At 41.6% G+C, this 21,033-nt stretch overlaps 1 protein-coding gene across 1 annotated transcript in view; it reads left to right on the top strand.

The window, feature by feature from the left end:
• LOC101529516 (cytochrome P450 2C14-like) overlaps positions 1–18,178 on the top strand; it is a 116,338-nt gene extending 98,160 nt beyond the window's left edge. The window contains exons 5-9 of the mRNA XM_058671988.1: positions 3,955–4,131; positions 8,572–8,713; positions 13,304–13,491; positions 15,316–15,457; positions 17,996–18,178. Of these exons, the coding sequence (XP_058527971.1) occupies positions 3,955–4,131; positions 8,572–8,713; positions 13,304–13,491; positions 15,316–15,457; positions 17,996–18,177 (831 nt within the window). The 3' untranslated portion in view covers position 18,178. The remainder of the gene's footprint in view (positions 1–3,954; positions 4,132–8,571; positions 8,714–13,303; positions 13,492–15,315; positions 15,458–17,995) is intronic.
• Positions 18,179–21,033: the final 2,855 nt, after the last annotated feature.

Here is a 21,033-nt window from a genome sequence, read left to right on the forward strand (position 1 = left end):
AGAGAAAACTTTGTTGTCCACTGGTCCACTACCCAGGTGGCCACAGCAGCATAAGCTGAGCTGATCTGAAGCCAGGAGCCAGGAGCTTCATCTAGGTCTCCTGCACAGGTGCAGAGTCCCAAGGCCTAGGGCCATTCTATAGTGTTTTCCAGGCCACAAGTAGGGAGCTGTGTGGGTAGTGGTTCAACTGTGTATCCACACAGGATCCTAGCCAATATAAGGTGAAGTTCAATTGTTAGGGTGTTGTGCTGTGCCTTCAAATGAAATCTCAAAATTTATCTAATGCCCAGTCTCCAATTCTTTTTGCTTTATTTTTAAATTATTTTTTAATAATCTTACTTAGTTGATTAGGGTACAAAGGGTCAAGGGCTATAGGGTGAAAGTGAGTAATACCATTGTTTCCACACTAATATCATTTTCCCCTGTATCTGGGGTTAGGGGAGTAACAAAGGGAAAAGCCCCACCCAATCTCCCACCCATCCCAGATTCCCAACAGGAGGCACGATCTGAGGGTCCTGCTCAAGCAGTTTTGATAGTTCATCAGTTCTGGATTGCTGCCAATCTCATAGTTCCAATTGCAATGAAACCTATTCAGAGTCCACTGGCTGACAGTTTCTTCATGGTTGGGGTTCTGAGTTGGAGGGATCTCCAAAGAAACTTCATCTGAGATGATCCCGACCTGATTCTTGCGTGAGTTTGCTAGTACAGAGTCCAGCAAATTCTGTCACCCCAATCAGCTTATACACATGCTGGTTGTTGCGATTGCTGGGTGCTTTCTGTTTCCAGCCCTGTCTTCCTCGTGAACCAATGGGTGTTGCAGTCCAGCTTGATCCTGCCCACTTCTTACTCGGTCCTCAAGCAAACCAGTTGGAGCTGCAGCCTAGTTGGGGACACTCCCCATAACCCCCAACAGTTCTGCCCCCTACCCTAGTTCCCATGGTTGCCAGTATGTACCGCAGGCTTGTCCAGTCTGTCCCGCATCCCATTTAGCTCTCACACATGTCAAAGGGCATTGAAGCCTAGTTCAACCCAACCAACCTACTATCCAGCCCATACACCTGCTGGCAGGTGCCTTTCTGTCTAGCCATGCCTGCCCTGTCCTGGCTTTCGTGCTGTCCAGTGAGAGTGGTAACCCTGAGGGAGGTTCTTTTTGTTTTAAACTAAAAAATTTGTCTTACCATTTTTAGGCTATATGTCTAATGAAATGAACGAAAAAAATAGCTATGCTGTTGAATTAGAAGGCCCTGATGATGTACATCTAATTGACACTATATTCATTAAACAATAGCTATGCATTTGACAAACTGTGGCTATGACACCCTGAACCAGAAGGATTCTTATTAATGTTAAGCAACTTTTTTTTGACAGATTCTTTACAGTTGTCTATGCACTCGAGGTGACCTCTATCTTTGCTCTCTCTCCTGCTAAGAACCTTAGTGCTTTTCTGTTGGGTTTGGAACCTTCAGTTACCTGATTGACCACTTCCATCACCAGCCCCAGAACCAACACCACCATGGAAGCTGCCCAAACAACTTCCTCCAAAACTGCCTCCTTTTCTGGGTCCATAATGTTACAGCTGTTATCCACGATAACATACTAAACTATTATAGTTGTCACCAACATCATAGGTACCTCAAAATTTGTTGTATTTGAATCATGATTTCCACCAGGTCAAAAATTTCATTTTCATATCCTGATCCTCAGCTACTAGTATAAGCATGACTATTCATATCACCACCACACCTCCTATCCAGTGTTACCTCCTCCATAACTTCCCTTGCTCCCAGCTCCTCCATTATAGTAGCCTCCTGCTTCTCCCAAATTTCTATTAAAGGAGAATTACCTCAACCAAAGATGATATTTACTTTGTGATTCAAATTGTCACATCCACCCCATGTCCTCTTGGTGATCCAGCAGCTGAATGTGTCTCTTGTTTGGAAAAGGCCATTTTCACCTCAAAACGATGCCCACTAACCTTCTGATGTTTTTGAGCAATAATGTTATCAGTGTTGTCATGATTCTTACAGGTTACCAGTGCAAATCCACTCTTCTGCTTCTGCCTCCCATTCTTCATTCTGCATCTCCAATCTTTGCATAGGTTTGTATGTAGTCTCAGGTGTTATGCTTCTGCGTGTTCCTACATAGCACCAATAAGTCTTCACTGTTAGGTGGGCACCAGGTTGCAGAAGATCCATCTGGTAACAGCTCCCTGATTCCACCCCATGCCCATGTACCTTGTGTGTTTGAATAGCCTTGGCCACATCCACCCCTGCTACACAGGAGCAAGATCATGATATCAAAGGCCCGGGAACGTTAAACGGTGAACATGCCTGATTTCTCAAAATGTTCTCTCAAACCAGAAGCTCCATATTCAGGCCTTACTTTGCTCATTTTCTTCTAACGTGATATGTTTCACAGCTCCTTTCTTAGCCTCTGTCTTGCCTGGATATATTTGCAGTTTGGTCAATTTTCCAGTATTCGGGCACTTCTGAATGCCCTGATTGATCATTTTATTCTGTCCTCTGCTGTTCTTCTTTCCATCTCAGTGTTGCAATGTGTGCCTCAGTTGTAATGTTTTGTTGTAGGTTGTCCATTTTTCTTGCAATTTTTCGAGGATAGTCTGCTTCTTTGCAGCTGAGTCAATACAAAATTAGATGTAAATGAGAACGAATGTCTTGGGTCAGCCTCCAGATGTTCTTTTGCAGATTTTGGAGAGAGGCACAACCTTGTTATCTGGAACCACAGACCAGAGTCCCACGCTGAGATCAGTGCTGTCCTTGCCAAGACTACAGTCTCGTCAGGAGGGAGAAGGGACAATGCAAATGCAAGGAAACAAAATTTTTAGAATGTTTAAAAAGATTTTTTCCCTTCAGCTTTCTGTTGTTTTCGTCATCTTTAGATAAAGCTGATTCAGGGTGGTTTTGCAAAACTGTTTGTGGAGAAATGGGGCTTTTGATCTGTCTACTAAAACTTCTTGGTTGAAATCAAATGGTGAAGTGACTGCACACCACCGTCCTGTTTGTATTATAATATAATAGAAGTTTTTCTGGGTATAAAGTTGAGCCCTTCAGAGAACAGATGGTGCTAAAATTCAAGCCCTTGTTTGGTGGTTTTCACACCAATATTGAGAGCTCCTTTTCTTGGAGGTCCTTCTGTGTTTTCCCTCCAGCCTCACATGACTCTCCATAGACAGTCCAGGTCCCTGTTGAAAGCTTTTGGTTCTCACATGTATATCTACTGTACGACTTAGAGGTCTTTGGCTTGTTTTGTTTGCCCGAAAGACCTCAACTAGGGATATCAATGGGGCTGAATGGGAGCACAGATTCTAGCTAGAATGTTTGAATGGCGGGGCATGTTGACAAAGCAAGGTTTAGTAGCAAAATGATTGTTTTGAGATGCATGACTCATGAAAAATGTTATGATTTTGTATTGTGGTGAGGTGACACTTCGTGTTATAGAAGTAACTTAAGCATTGTAGTTCCCAGATTTTCATGCAGAAAATGCTGGTTTTGACTCTTTGATGTCTTCACCCATTCACACAATGGTGATTCTATTCTTGAGGCTACATGCTCAATGTCAACACACAAGTGTCTGAGCTTGATACCTGGCTGGCAAGCCTTTCTTCTTTCTCTTTATAGAATGTGAAAGTTTCAGTCATGCCAGGCTATATTTTGGGTTTGTAGGAAAGTGTTGATGTATTAAGTGAGAACTGGCATGAGGATGTTGAAATTGACAAGGTGTGTAAAGAAATTGTTGTCATCTTTTATGAAGGGACCAGGGCTTTGTCCTTTACCTTTCCTTGTCAGCACCAAGGGTTAATTTGCACAAACATTCCTATGGTTCTACTCAAGGTAGAGATGCTTTTTCTCGGAAAGTTTAAATTTACAGGTTTGTGTGTTGTGTCTATATCTTTAATAATTGTGCTAAAATTAATTTTATAATTATCTTTTGAAGATTTGCAATATGTTTCCTATTCTTCTTGATTTTATGCCTGGGAGTCCCAATACAAGCATAAAAAACACTATTTATATAAAAAATTATGTTTTGGAGAAAGTAAAAGAACATCAAGAATCTCTGGACATTAACAACCCTCGCGACTTCATTGATTGCTTCCTGATCAGAATGGAACAGGTAAAATGTCATTTATTTGTCTGCGTTTTGTGGATTATTGATAATTTCTGTACTTACTTCAAATATCCAAATGATCAGGTAAGTAATACGTGGCCACTATTGTAGTTGCCTGCTCTGTTTAAGGATCTTGACTAAGTTTCCTGAACGAATTAAAATGAGTTTTTTACTAGAATGTATGGATTTTGTTTTAGATGAAAATTATTTGAGGCACAGAAAATGCACATGTCTTAGCCAATATGCAAAACAGTTAAAAGACAAAATATCCAACGTAAATTGGGGCTTCTCATATCCCCATGTTACAGACTATGGGATAATGTGTGTCAAGGTGTTTTCTTTTCCCTTTTTTGTTTTTTTACAATGTGACTGTCAGGTGAGTTATATTGTAAAAAACCAATTTTACATTTCATAGTGCATTTCTTTGGGCTCAGCGATTTCCCCTTCTACTCATTCCCTTTCTCCTTCCTACCACAATTGCTGTTTCTTGTGTTATGATGACAGTATTGTCCTTCAGCACCTGTCACCCGTCCATCATTCTGCTATGTGTGTGTATTCTGACATTGTGGTTAGACAATGGTAGAAAGTCCAGCATTCTACTGTCAAGATACATTTAACAGTTATACTGTGAGTCCTTCTTTTAGTGAATCAAGGATTTAATCTAGCCAGGTTACTCATATGTCTGAATGTTTATGTTTTTATGAAAGTTATTTGAAGGTCAGAGTTAAATAGAGTAGGAAAGACAGACAGATAGGAGGCAGAGGGAAAGAGAAGGAGGCTTGGAGGAAGGGAGAGAGAGAAAGAGAGAGAAAAAAAGAGAGAAACAGATTCTTCCTGAGACTGTGGCCAGGACAAATCCAGAAGCCTTACTGTCCCCCACGAGGATGGCCAGGTCCAGCTAACTGAGCTAGCACCCCCTTCTCCTGGTGTGTATTAGTAGCAAACTGGGATTTGGACTCTACCCCTCCATAACAGAAAGTGGCATCTGGCTGGTGCCTCTTCTGTCACTGTGTCAAAACTCACGTCTCCCCTCCATTTCTCAAGGTTTGTTAGTTGGGGAAAGTGCCTTTTAAATTTATTTGTATGTATTTTTTGCTTTTCTTTTTTTCAAGGTTTGAATATATTGTTCTGCTGTGAGTTGTCCACTTGAAAAATTCACTGACAGTCTTACCTGAGTTTGATTGTGTATAGGAAGTCAGTTTTCCCTAGATGATTCTAAAATGATGCTTACATTCAGGCAAGCTATTTGTGACTTGAGTTGGTGCTAGTTGTATTGGTGTCATCGTTTCTCATGTTCTTTGTTATTTTCAGAACTGGATTTTTGATTCTGAGGACTTGTTTGCCAAATTTGTGTGAATACTTTTCAGTCCTTTTGTATTAGAGGTCCTTTGTTCTATATGTCGTCTGCTGTCAAAGTGTAAATCTGAACTTCTTAATTTCAGTCACACTCATCTTGAGCTATATGACTTCTATTCGGATTTTTCAGACACTTTCAAGAATTCTCAACTTATTCATGTGTTTATATTTTGCCCTCTTTACCATGGTGAGCACTTTGATAATGCCATTTTGAGTTTTGTGTCAGATAAATCACATATTTCCTATTTCCTACTATTGGTTTCTGGGGATAGAGCTTACTATTTTTTTGGGAACACATGTATCTATTGTTTATTTCCCTGGGTACCTTGTGTTGGTTTCTAAGTGGTAGATAAGAGAACTGCTCCTCCCAGTCTTGTTAGATTGGGCATGTGAGCAGGAAGCATATCACCCATCCATCTGGATAGCCATTCTGAGATGCCATGTGAAGTTCATGTTCCTCACAGCTGTTGCCCCTGTTTTCAGTGTTCACTAGGAGGTGAGGATGTGCTTTGTCCTGTAGTGCTACAAGATAGTGAGGATAGAATACAGACTGTGGAGGTGCAGCTGTACATGCGGAGGTTAGATACACATTCCAGATCATGTATCCTCCCAGTGGGGCTGAGAGTGGCTCTCTCTCTGTCCTCCACTCTTTCCATTTTCCAGAGAGAGGATTTGCAGAAACTACCTGCACTCATGTTCTGAATGCTCTGTTATTCCTGAGTGGGAGAAACCTGCTGGATACGGATCTGCTGCATTTGTGTCTTTGGTTTCTGTGACCTAAAGAGGGTTGGGAATGTAAAGGTCCAGGCACCTGTGGAAACAGGTAGTTGATGATGCAGGAGAATCATGAAGATTGTGGCAGCCAGTGCCTGAATAAGTCCCCTGCAGGATGAATGGATATGTCCCTAGGTACATTGGAGTACTTAGGGCAAGGCTAGGGAAATGTCAGGCATCTGCTCAGAATTCCAGAGATTGGAGTGTGTGCTGTGTCTTTTATCCTCATGAGATGGCGTCACGTGCAGCTCTCTTGTCAGCAGTGGTGTCACTGGCAGCATATGCTCGTCAAGAGAGAAATTTGGTTCCTCGTATTTCATACTGTGTCCTAATCCTAGAAGATGAATCCAGTGGGCATGTATGCATCCCTATGCAAGACTGCTCTTCCTTTGTGTGGTTTGGAAAGTCACTACTTCTCCTAGAGTTTTTGAATTAAGAAGCACACCATGGGTACTCGTGTGTGTTTGGTCTAAAGTCTTGTCTCCTCTTGAAGAAAGTCCATGCTGGAGTATGTTTTTGGATTGTGTGACAAAGTGCGTGGGTTGAGATTGACATCTGAGTTTGTCACAGCTGTCTGTAAAGCTTGATGTGGATGTTTTCTCAGTTGTTGTGGTTCCTCAACTTATATTACTTTGTCTTCTAGGGAATTAATTTGTGAATTTTTATTTATTTATAAATGCATAGATAGTGTGGAAACCTAGATGCCTCTACGACAGTGTCCAGCCAGTTCAGTATGTCACCCACATCAGACTGTACACACAATGGTGATTACAGTTGCCTGGTCAGTTCTGTTCCCAGTTCCATATCTTATGCAAACCTATGTGTGATCTAGCCCAGCCAATCCAACTTGTCATGGATGTGGCCCTTGCATACAGGGGTGGGAACTACAGCCGATTGGGATAATTTTGCAAGCACCTCCACCATGCCAACCACCAGCCCCAGGTCCTGTGTGCTAGTTTGTTCAACAGACTAGTCTGGCCCATGGCACATCCCAATCAGGCTCTTGCATGCACCTATGGGTGTTGAAGCTTAGCTCAGCAGATCACACCCCATAATACAGTCCACACATATGCCAATATGTGCTGCCGCCTTATCCACCCTAGTCCATCCCCAACCCTGGCTCTCATGCCTATTATCAGGGAGCTGTCCAGCAGAGGAATGCCCACAATTTCTCTCCTAAGCCCCATTCTCAGTCCTAGATCTTGCATTCTCCAGTGGATAAAGTGGTTCAATCTGACACAACTTGCACCCTGTCTTGGCATTTGCCAGTGGATGTTGCAGCAAAGCCCTGCCACTCGGTATTTATCCTGGTTTTTACTTGTGCCACTGGATGCAGTGTCCCAGCCTAAACCCAACTCACATGCAGGCCAATGGTTTTATTACAATATTTAAAAACATTTTAATTTTAGAATTATTTCCAATTTATAAAACAAGAGTTCTGAAGTAGTTCAAATTATTTTCATAATCCCTGGGCAGTTTTCCTCTTTTTAGCATTCTGTGTTGTTACGATACGTTTGCCTCGAGCTTTAAACCATAACCAATTTCCCTTATTAATATCAGCCATACTAGCATGAAATATTTGTCATCATTCATGGATCACTCCCACCTTCCTTTTGATTGAAGATTTATTTATTCATATTTGAAAGGCAAAGTTATAGAGAGGAGAGACCTGGTCAAGACCCCAATACAATAACATTCATGCAGAAGGAGAGAAACAGAGAGTAAAAGGGGGGAGAGAAAGAGAGAAACAGAGAGAAAGAGAGAGAGCGAGAGAGAGAGGAATTTTCCTTGTTCTGACCAACTCCTAGCTGGCTACAGCCAGCTGGTGTAGGTTGAAACCAGGAGCCAGGAGCTACATCTCAGTCTCCCATATGCCTGCAGTATTTGAAGGACATGGGTCATCCTCCTCAGCCTTTCCAAGATTGTAGGTCTGGAAGTTGATCAGATGTAAAGCAGCCAGGATACAAAGCAGTGTCCACGTGGTATGGCAGCTTTCTGATAAATAGTTTAACCTCAAAGCCACAAAGATGACCCTCTCTATTTTATAAATCAAATCCCCTCTATCTGTTAAATTGAGTTTTGTTTCTTAGTTTAGTTTAGTTTTGAGCTTCTGTATAGGGGTGAGAATATACAGTCATTATGTTTCTATGTTTAACTGCTTTCACTTAACTTGATGTCCTCTCGTTCCTAGCAGCTGGAAGTGTTGTAATGCTGCCCTTTCCATTTTATAAGTTTATATTTGAGAAGGCAGATTTTTTTTTGTCCTAAACATGATGCAATGTGCTAGTATAATATCATATTTTCAAATAATCCTAGGAAAAGCACAACCCACAGAGTGAGTTCACTATTGACAACCTGTTGGTTACGGTGTTTGATTTGTTTGCTGCGGGAACGGAGACGACCAGCACCACCCTGAGATATGGACTCCTGCTCCTGCTGAAGCACCCTGAGGTCACAGGTATGAGCAGTGGGAGGGAGCATGGCAGGGCCAGAACAGACACTGGGAAGCCGGGCCTTAGCCTGCACCTTGTTTCTCTCAGAGCAGCTTCCTCCTTTAGATTCTGTACTGGAAGCTGTAGTTTGTGCAGCTCTGATGAAGGGATAGTGATGAGAGCAATGACTGGGCAGTGAGGACATGAGAGCAGTAGTCACCGTCATAAAGCTCAGGACAGTGACAACAGCTGTGGAGAAAGCACTGTTGCAGGTGTTAGCAAGATCATACCAGACCTGTCTAAGGCTTATTATGGAGTCTTTATTAACCAAGCTTGGTGATAATAGAGCACAAGAACAAATCACAAGTCTATACAGCAATCCACCCCATCATAATCCTAAAAGGAACAAATGGTCATTATCCTTAAGTCCATCCATTAAGCTGAAAACCTATGTTCCAGCTTCCCCAACAATACAAGTTATTCTAAGAGACATGCAACGAATAACCTGGATACACTCACAAAGAACCTGGACACACTTACAAAGCTGCAGACATTCACCTTTCCCTGGCTTCTTTGCCCACATTCTACTACTGCTAGGCCTCACCCCTCCTGGAACGCCAGATAGTACACAGACCAGAAACAACATTATTATAACTGTTGCCTCTTCTAAGCAGTACACAGGGACCATGCTCAGGTGTTTACCTGTCCCGGGTCAGCCAAGAGTCGAGGTGCCAGAGTAATGGAAAAACCTGGCCAGAAAAAGAGAGAAAGAGCCCCTGCTTCATGGGCCTTTTAAAGGTGCTTGTGAGGGGAGTGGTTACACAACAACACAATACCGTCCCCTCTCAGTTGATAGGTGAGTCACAGATGGGCAGGAGCGAATACCTAAGTGTTGTGGGCTAAGGAGTTGATTAGTGCTTGTTAGGATGAACAGGAACAGGAACTGGGCTAGTAGCTAAAAACACCTAGACTAATTGGACTTCCAATATCCTGGCTCATTTAGGATGTGGGGGAAGTGGTTGAGGATGCAATTACCATTCCATGGCTGTTAGGACCCACCTTCAGGACAGAGGGTAGAGAACACAGCCAAATTTCATTTGCCCACTGGCTATCACTGGCTGCACCCCATAACAGTGTCTGGGCTCCACGGAGGGGTTTGTCACAGGCACAGGCTTCATGAAGTGGCCTGGGACTGCCTGCTGGTTTTTCCCTGAGAGCAGAACACTTTGAATAGCTGTTAGTCTTACAGAAATCTTTCGTTAATCTGACAACTTAGTTTTCTTATGCTGGGACATCATACTGCAAGACCGGAAGTTTTTTTTTAATACTAAATTTTTATCAACCTAGCAACTTGAGTCCAGAAATGAATTCTGCTAAAGGTTTATCTTTTACAAACCATGCTTTTTTCTTTTTAAATAAGCATTTACTGTTCTTTAGTAGCTTCTGTTTCCATTTATCGGGTTACATATATATATATGTGTATATATATACACTTTGTGTATATACAATGTATATATACATATGTATATACATATACATATACATATGCATATACATATTTAAATACACACATATGTATATACATATTTACATATGCATATGCATATATACATACACATGTACAATGTGTATACATTGTATATACATTGTATATACAATTTACATATACATATATACACACTGTATGTATATCTACATATCTACATTATATATATGTATATATGTATATATATATATATATATATTGTTCTGAAACCCACCGAACATAGGATAACTCAATCACAGTTGAGAATCCTTCCTGGTGAATCCTGGATTGTTCGTCTCACCCACATAGAGGAGATGATGAGATCCCCAGTTCTGTGAGATTGAAGCTCCAGCCTAAGTGCCGTCAGAGCAAGGAAGCACCCGTGGAAAGGCCTGCAGGTGCTGCCATCTGCAAGGAAAGTTCTCACCGTAAATTACATTAAATTAAATAGATGAACATTTCCACCCAACACAGGATCCTGGCATTTCAGAACACCAGGATTCAAGGAAAACCATAAAGTAATTCATTCAGAGACTAATGGGTATATGAGAGTCTATATAAACACTGAGGATGAGAATGGCATTAAAATTCTTGACTTGCTTTCTTAGTTTCTGAGTCTTAGCAATCACAGTTCATTTTCTGCTTTCCTTTCGCAGTAGACCCTAGAGGCTGTCTCGTTGCAGGCACCTGAAATCATGCAGAGGGAGTCATGGGTCCTGGAACCAGGAGAGCTCATGCTGGAGGCTGGGAGGGCCAGGAAGGGTGTAGGACACAGACCTGGAAGCACCACTTCACAGTGGGCCAGGGGATGATATGTGTGTGAGGGGAGACAGCTGTGGCTAAGGGAAGTGACTGTTTACCTGCTGCTGTCAGTAATGAGAAAATTAATATTAGCTGCTTGAAATACACAATAGCACTTGCGAGACTTCTACATTAGTATCTGAAACTGGGGATTGAAATCAACAGTTTAAGCTTGAACATACAAAGGAGTAAAAGAGATCTTAGTTGTCCATAATCAAGGAACTGTTAAGCCACAGTGATGTGTAGGGTGAACACTGATGTAGCAGAAACAGTGGAGGAACGGAGTGAGGGAAGAGCCTGTGTGCATGCGTGTCTGTAGGTGGGTCACTTTGACACACTGTCTGATGTGGGGTGGAGAGAGCTGTCCTCATGTCTCCTGGCTGTAAGAATAGAAATTATTTAAAACAGATAATATCAGCACCTACAGTCGTTATTTACAAATGTGAATATGATTCTAAGAGATCTAAAATAAACATTTTATGTTCCCAATGTTCCCTATTTAGGTATATATTCAGAGGGGATCAACTCAGCATCTTAAAGATACAGCTAACTTTTAGACATGAAATCCTCCTTGATGCCCCTTGATATTTTGTGCATTCATAAAATATTACACACATACTCACACTTAATGGAATGTTTTCCTCGCTTAGATAGTACAACTTACGCTAAATTTTGTTTTTGAGATCCATTTTTAAAAGATTTTTTCAAAACATAATAATTGGAAAGGTAGATACACAGAGAAAAGGAGACACAAAAATCTTCCTCTTCTTGTTTCAGTCCCCCAATGGCTGCAATGGCTGGAGCTGAGCAGATTAGAGCCAGGAGCCAGGAACTTCTTTTGGGTCTGACAATAGGATCAGGGTCGAGAGGCTTTGTGCCATCTTCTACTGATTTTCCCAGCCACAGTCAGGGTACTTGATGGGAAGTGGAATTGCCATGACATAAACTGATGCCTATATGGGAACCTGACATTGAAAGTGGATGAGTAGTTGATTGAGAAATTTTGTCAGGCCCTAAAATCATTTCTTTAGTAGAAAGCCAGGGAGAGAGAGAGACAGCCAGAGAGAGAGACAGCCAGAGAGAGAGAGCGAGAGAGAGAGAGAGAAGGATGTAGTTAGCTATCTTCCACTGTAGCATCCAGGGCCAGACCAGCTGGTAGCCATGAGGCAGGAGCTAGATCTGGGGTGGGAAGTGGGGACAGGTTGGAATAATCCAGCCTGTACAAAAGTTGGTGTCCATAAAGAATGCTGATGTTGCATGGGGTGGCCTCAACCCAGTAAGCAGCAATGGTGGCTCCAATATCGTATATTTAGAGCAAAATGAACAGACCTAGATCATATTATGCTATAACAGGTACCAAATCCACTTGACAGTTGGGGTAAGTTCTGGTGTTGTGTGGCACAATGAATGAGTACAGTGCATGAGGACTTACTATGTCTTTATATACAAATGAAAGAGGGGAGGTTGAAGACTGCAAACCTAAAGTCATGACCAAAGAGAACAATGTCTTGATCAGGACATACTCTATATGGAAATTTGATATCTCAAAATACATGTAATGACACAATGTTAATTGGAAATTTACAAAATATTTGGTGATGGAAATGCGAATGAACCTGATTTACAAAATACATGTACGAAATGATCACAGTGTATTTCATAAATATGCATAATTGCATCGTACTCAAAAGCAAAACAAATGTGTGCAGAAGATTTGGAAGAATCTCCTGCAGTAGTTTTAACCAGTCATATTTGCTGATCGCAAATGAAAGAGTCCATGTTGCAAATAAACTCATTCTAAACACACACATATCCATTGTTACATCCCTATCTGTTTACAGAATTTTATTTACAAATATTATATTTGCAAATACTATTCATTAGTGTCCTACAAAAATATTGTTCCTTTTAAAAAATATAGTGATTACCATGTCCCAAGTGTCAACATGGTTTTTGTTTTTTAAAAGATTTATTTGAAAGTTAATCTAAATTAGTATTTCATCAAGTGAATGAGTTATATGTAGTACTTTAATCAAACAAGTGTGTACATTACACTGAAAAAGATAATGTATTTGCATAGAACATGGTCCAAGTCCAAGCCCAGTTTCTCAGAGGAAGAATTTCCCAGGAACCTCCTGTGTCTGCTACAGTGATGCTTTCTGTGAGTCTCCGTGCACTCTGATCTTCAGGGCTGTTGGACACCTGCCTCCTGCTTCACTCAGCCCTCACCTGCTGTGAGACATAGGTTGTACTGATCCTAGTCCCTGATTCCTCTCTTGTGTCTTCTCAGCTAAAGTGCAGGAGGAGATTGAGCGTGTGATTGGCAGACACCGGAGCCCCTGCATGCAGGACAGGAGCCGCATGCCCTACACGGACGCTGTCGTACACGAGATCCAGAGATACATTGACCTCATTCCTATTATTGTGCCCCATACAACAACCTGTGACGTTAAATTCAGAAACTACCTCATCCCCCAGGTAAGTTAGTTCTTCCTACACCACAGGTCTGATGTCTTGACAGTCTTCAACTCAGAGAAGGGTTTCAGTCTTGCACTAGCTCAGCCTGGAGTAGTGTGAGCCTCCTAAGTGGGGTGTCTTAATAGATTGATTTGTACTGTTTGTGGTTTAAAGCTATTAACAACTGCATAAGGCCCCGAGTTGTGGCATAGTGAGTGAATCCTCTGTCTCTTAGCAGCTCACATGTGCAACAGGTGTCATGGCTGCTCCACTTGAGCTCCAACATCCTGCCTGGCGTAGCAGTAGCAGGGGCCCCAAGTCCTAGGGCCCCAGCACCACAAGGTTTGTCCCAGCTCTGGCTGCTGTGGCCTTTGAGGAGTGAACAGGTGGATAGAAGCTCCTCTTTTTTCCTTGTCACCTTTGTTCTTGCCCTTCTTTACTATTCTTACTGTCTTTCTGTAAGTATGTTTCAAACATATTCAAGTGAATATTAAAAACAAAAATCTTCCATTATACATCTTGATTTCTGGACACAAACTTTTTCTGTACTTTTATAAAAGGTGTACTACTTTTAGGTGCTTGCAATTCCATGTAAGTGTTAAATGTATTTGCTTATCAACTTCCAACACTCTTCTAGGATTTCAATCAGAGTGGTATTACATTTTGAGATCAATTTGGAATAAATAAGATTAATTTTCCAGGTCATAGATTTTTTCCAACTCATACTTATGTCCCTTTGTTTGGAAGATGACTTAGTTTTCACCACTGTTGTTCTATTTTCATTACTCTGACTTGCACAGATAAAATTTTCCCTTGAGAGCAAATGTTCGCCTGTTGATTGTAGTAATTTTTAAAATAGATTCATTTTTTTCTGGTCTAAGGAAATATAACTAATTATATTTTATGTTGTATGATATGTAGTAATCTTCAATTCATTTGTCATTAATAAAAAGTTGTGGGTCCATGTGTACTTTTCATGCGTAGAGTTCTTCAGTCTGCTGCAATATCTTTCTTGTCATTTCTCCTTATTGCAATACTTCCTGGAGTGATTTCTAGGACTGTGTTTAGCAGAAGTCATGAGTGTGGGCATCCTTGTTGCATTGTTGAGCTCTAGGAGAGGTGGAGGTTTAACACTGTCTAATGAGAATGGCTATGATATGTTTTGTGGATTTTTATCCTAGCTGGGATTTCTCCCCTTTGTCTTATTACCTTCTTATGATGAATAAATATACAGTTGAATGAAGTGGATTCTCTGCATCTATAAATACAGCCATTTATTCAGGACTGTCTTTATCAATAAATGCAGGAAGCACTTACATATTATCTTGTACTGATTCCTATGCAGCTGCTCTGGATTTGCTACATTTGCTCAGGGTGTTTGTAGTCATATTTATGTGGCTTTGCTGTCACACATTCATTTTACAATTTTAGGTTAAACTTGTGTATCTCCTCAAACACTTGAAAACATTGAAATTCTTTCATTTTCTTTAAATTAAGATATACAGCACATCATTTTTATCTATAGTCAACTGCAGTGCATAGAAGAATGGATGAGAGCAGCAAGTGAGGGCAGGCACCCAAGTGCAGGCTTGCTGGAATGCAGAATGGCCTGAGGAGTGACTGGCACTGTTTTCCCAAGTCTCAGTACATCAAATAATATTGGATGGAAATCATTGTTCTTGAGCTTCAGCTCATCCTGGTTATTGCATGCTTTGTTGAAATGACACAATATTCCTTTGCCCATGGGTTTTCTCCAAACCAGGATCAAAGAGATTTAAAAATGATGTCTATCATTTCTTCCCATTCCTTGACTTCTTCGGGATTCCGTATCTCTGTTTAATCCAGGGCACACCAATAGTGCCATCTCTGAGTTCTGTGCTGCATGACAAGAAAGAATTCCCCAACCCAGAGGAGTTTGACCCTGGCCACTTCCTGGACAAGAGTGGCAACTTTAAGAGAAGTGATTACTTCATGCCTTTCTCAACAGGTAAGAATTTATTTCCATGTGAACACAGGGTATGGGATAGAGTTTTGCAGTCAGTGGGTGGTTTGCCTTGGGGAGGTGGTACTTGTGCTCTTTGTGCATGATCAGAAGTCCCACTCTTTGTGTCTGTGTGTCTTTCTTGCTAATAACAGTAGTATCCAATCAGTAGAATTTGGGATGTGTCTGAGGCATTCTTCCAAACTGAGAAACCTGTAATATAGGCTAGTTGAATTCTTCCTGCAAATATGCCTTTACACTGAAGTTTGTCTTAAAATGTGACTCATCTAAACTTTCGTCATTGATCATAAGAATGGTACATGTGCTGATTGGTTTGAGGTACATCTCTGATGGTTTTCACTTCCACTGAGGTCTAAGAAGTTCTTTTTTTAAAAAATAATTTGTAAGAGTGACAAAGCTACAGATGAGGAGAAACATAGAGCGGGGTTGCTGGGGATAGAGACAGATCCTCCACTTATTGGTTCTCTAAGCCGTGTCTAGAGTCAGGCCTGGGCCAGGCCCAAACCAGCAGCCTGGAACTCCATCAGTCGATTACATGCATGCCCGCAGTGTCCCACGGACTTCTGCTGCTTTACCAGATACATTAACAGGAAACTGGCACAAATGGGGTGTTTGGGAATAGGACAAGCACCCTTCCCTGCTACAGCATTGTCCTGGAGCAGTAGAGAGTTGGTATCTGAGAGTGCATAAAATGCTGTAAAGACCCTTGCATTCACATGAGGGAAAGAGGTGAGTAGCTAGAGTATTGCATCCCAGTAGGATGAGTGCTTTGAGAAAGGAAAGCACAGGCTGCTGAGGCGGCTAAAGGGAAAACAACTTTCTGTTCATGCATGTTCCATGATTTTCTAATTGGAGAGATGGAATCTGATCTGCCTCAGAGGCGGCTGATAACCTGAAAAGGAGAATTCAGGACACTTGTACAAGACAACAAAGCTCAGGAATGGAGCTCTCCCTGCAGCTCCAAGGTCAGAACTGTGCAAGTGATGTAGACCAGGGAAGGCTTGGGAATGTGAAGGCTCCTGCTAAAGCGCTGAGCAGGTTTTGTGCCAGCACACAGGGTCATTTACATTGGGTGTTTTTGTTCCACAGTACACTGTGTGCATTGTGTGTGTACACATGTAGTCCCCATCTCTTCCTCTCTTGTTTCCCATGCTTTTCATTTGCCATTGTACTTTCAACATGTCAAAGTCCAAGCTCTTCCTAATGGACTCTTATTTTACCTGTGTAGATAAGGAAATAGGGAGTGATATTCATTGTGTTTCATGATGCAGTGGATTATGAAGGAAAAGGAGACCTAGGGGGAGAACTTGGGCTCACTGCACCATGAAGAGGCAGAGACGTGAGACATAGGTTCCAAAAGGAGCATAGGAGAAGAGCTTGTTAGGTCAGTGGGACAGCATGGAAATGCAGGGTGGACTAAGGTTGATGCAGAAGGGTTGCATCTAGAGCCGGGTGGAGGATGCTTAGACCCAAAGGAGTGATACTGAACACAACCGAGCACGGCCATTTGGACCTCATTCTCGGGTATGGATATGAGAATCATTTATGGTTTATGTTCACACAGCATATCCTGTGTGAACATATAGTTTTACACTGTTCTGATGGAAGGAAAATAGCTGTCTGATATTCTGCAGAATTTTAAAAGTTTATTATTAATTTATTGGAAAGTCAGATTCACAGAGAGAATGAATTGCAGTCTGTTCGTTCACTCCTCCAGTGTCTGCAATGGCTGGAGCTGAGCTGAGCTGAGCTGAGCTGAAGCCAGGGCCAGAAGCTTCTTCTGGGTTCTCCATGTGGGTGCTGGTTGCCAGGGCTTTGCGCCATCCTTTCTTTTTCCCAGGCCACAAGCAGGGGCTTAGAAAGGAAGTCGGGCAACCAGGATATGAACCATTGCCCATATGGGATCACAGTGTGTGCAAGGCAAGGATGTGGGGTACTCTACCCAGAGTTCTGCCTGAACTTTGCATGGATATGTGTACATTAATTTAAGCTAGTAGAAAACATAATTAAAAATGTTTATTTTCAGCAAATTTTTGCTATTCATGCATTAGATTTGTCTTTAATACTTCATTAAATGTATAAGGTGGAAAGTTTCTAATGGCTTTAATAGTTCTTAAACTTTAATAAACTTTGCATTTCATTTGATCCAACTTTTTTGAAGTTCATGTGTGAATGTGCTCTCTTCATCCCATCTTCCTTTAACCCACTGTCCATATAATGTGTCTGTTAAAACTTTGTATAAACTTGGAGTGGTTATATTGTGGTAATACTTAATTAAATATGTCACATGCAATGATAGTCAATAAGCATTTGTTGAGTGAGAGATGACAGATGTTACATGAGACTATCTGAATAGCAAGTGTTCATTATTCTTTTCATGTGTATATCCCATTACCCTCCCAGCTAGCCTGTCTTAAACATACCTGTCAATTCAGTCATTAACCACTTAGTTACTGAATATTTCTTTTGATCATTTCAGACTCAATGTTTAGATGAAAAATCCTCTGTGCTTGTTTTTTTCAGGAAAGCGAGTGTGTGTGGGAGAGGCCCTGGCCCGCATGGAGCTGTTTCTGTTCCTGACCAGCATCTTACAGAACTTTACCCTGAAGCCTCATGTTGATGTAAAGGAGATTGACACCAGTCCCCTTGTTAGCGGGTTAGGCCGTGTGCCCCGGTTTTACAAACTCAGCTTCATTCCTGTCTAAAGAGGGCAGGTCGGCCCGGCACTGTGGCCTAGCGGCCAAAGTCCTCGCCTTGAACGTGCCAGGATTCCATATGGACGCCGGTTCTAATCCCGGCTGCTCCACTTCCCCATCCAGCTCCCTGCTTGTTTTTTGGAAAGCAGTCGAGGATGGACCAAGGCTTAGGGACCTGCACCCCTGTGGGAGACCTGGACGAAGTTCCTGGTTCCCGGCTTCGGATTGGCACAGCACCGGCTGTTGCAGTCACTTGGGGAGTGAACCATCGGATAGAAGATCTTTCTCTCTGTCTCTTCTCCTCTTTGTATATCTGACTTTGTAATAAAAAAATAAATATTAGAAAAGAAAGAGGGCAGGTCACACAGCTGCTGCTGTGCTGTGGCCTACAGCTGTCCTCTTGCAGGCACCCTGGACCTCTTCCCCCAGCATGGGTTTTTTCCATGTTCTGTACTCTGACATGTCCTCAGTTCTCCAGATCTTGTCTCCATCTGGAAGCTTTCTGGGTCATTCATTAATGTCTGTTTGCTATTCTTGGTAGCTTGTAATTTCTGGATTGATGACTACTTGTTTCAGTCCATGCCTGATGTTGATTTATTAATGCATTATCACTGTGAAGTTTTGGGAGATGATTGGCATTGAAAAATTCAAACCATATCTTTCCTAAGTGTCCAGAATAAAGCCATTATTAACTGTTAAATCAGTTTTTAGATTTTTTTCTTTTGCAAATAATGTGAATAAGAAATGAAAGAAAATCAAGTCCCAGGAGACCATGCTGGTCCTTATAATGACAGCACAAAGATGCAGAAAGTGAAATAGAAAATGAGCGCCTTGTCATCTATACGTATTAGATATTTGTCTGAAAAAGGGAAACTGTCAATCTACAGGGGAATATTGAATAGATTACCAAAGGGCAATTTAAAGTATCCATTTAGGTGTAGGCCGTTACTTCCTAAAATGGACTCCAAAAGCACTAGCAAGCAAGACCAAAACAAACAAATGGGACTTCATCAAATTAAGAAGCTTCTGTACAGCTAGAGAAACAATCAACAAAGTAAAAAAGCAAGCCACAGAATGGAAGAAGATCTTCGCACACTACATAGCAGATAGAGGGCTAATCTCCAGAATATACAAAGAACTCCAAAACAACCAAAATACCAGAACAAAGAAGCCACTTAAGAAATGGGCACGGAAAATGGGCAGACATTTCACAAAGGAACAAACCCAAATGGCAAGCAAACACATGAAAAAATGCTCAAGTTCTCTAGCAATAAGGGAAATCCAAATTAAGACATCAATGAGATACCACCTAACGCCAGTAAGATTGGCGTACATACAAAAAAACACCAACAACACTTGCTGGCGAGGTTGCAGGGAAAAGGGAACCCTGCTCCACTGCTGGTGGGGCTGCAGGTTGGTACAGCCTCTTTGGAAATCAGTATGGAGAATATTGAAACAACTCAAAATCTGCATATCATATGATCCAGCAATAGCACTCCTAGGAATATATCCAAAAACACCTGTTTCATGAGAAACCAACATGCACTCCTATGTTCATAGCAGCACAATCAGTAATTGCAAAAACATGGAAGCAACCGAAATGCCCATCAGCGGAAGACTGGATAAGAAAGCTATGGTTCATTTACTCCATGGAATACTACTCAGGTATTAAAAAAACCCAAAATGCAGTTCTTTGTGGCCAATGTGCCGAACTGGAAACCATAATGCTAAAGGAAATGAGCCAATCACAAAAGGTTAGATACTACATGTTTGCCTTAATTTAAGATGATATGAAGTTAATATGAAAAACGGTATATGTAAAATGTAATATTATCTCAACCTCAATCAGCCTATGTCACATGCAATAAAATATTTTGGAAGTAACCAATGAACCAACAATCAATGTAAGTCAGACTGCTTACAATCTATATGAAAGAACTGTAAAAGCTAATATACTTTTAATAACCTATGTTATCCCACAGTGGGGAGGGAGAGCAGAGAAATCTTCCATCTCCCTAGAATGTGTAAGGAAGATGCGAAATATAACCTACCAGGATCATAACTGGTAACTCATAGACAACAGTCTGGAATCAGCATTAGACAATAGTTAAACTACGAAGACATAGAAGGGGAAATCAGAGCGGTCCTGACAACCTCTTAACAGGAGGTCATGTGCACAGAGCAGGGGGGGACCCCAGAGTGGAGCAGGGAGGAACAGGAGGAGGCTTGTATCCCATCCCTGAAGACTCATGAATTCTCAACAAGGACCATCAGTATGAGCACTAAGGACTACATCCCAACTGCCAAGGAGACCATGGGGAATTGGAGTGCCTTTGGAGGCCAAGAACTCTGAGGTCATCCATTCCCACTTGGATCCACCACATGGGATGAAAGAAATCCAAATCCTTCCTTGCAGTATCCAAGGTCATTGGAACAACAGCCAGGAGCCCTGAGCAGTCCGCAGAAACAGAAGCACAGTAAACTTCCTTCACGACTAGGGAGGAGAGCTTTCTCTGGTCCTTGCTTGGTTCCGACTTTGGGTCCCCACCCTCTCTCGCAATGGCCATCAGGATTGCTCCAGAAACCCCTCAAAACATGCAAACAAATAAACAAAACTCTAGACTAGATAGAGAACAACAAGGAAAGCTTGGAATCAGACAGGAAACCGTCAGCGTGGATACACTTATGCCTTACTAGGTGGGACACAAAGATTAGTTACTCCTCACTAGGTTATTGAAGATTTCTCTGCACACCCCTCCTAAAACTGTTTTGCACCTAAACTGCTGACATATGTCTTGTTAGAGTTATAAGCCAGTGTAGACTACCCAGAAAAAAAATGCAAGTTCAGCAAAATTATGCATTAAT

This window comes from Ochotona princeps, chromosome 13, assembly GCF_030435755.1.
Source record: "Ochotona princeps isolate mOchPri1 chromosome 13, mOchPri1.hap1, whole genome shotgun sequence".
NCBI lineage: Eukaryota > Metazoa > Chordata > Mammalia > Lagomorpha > Ochotonidae > Ochotona > Ochotona princeps.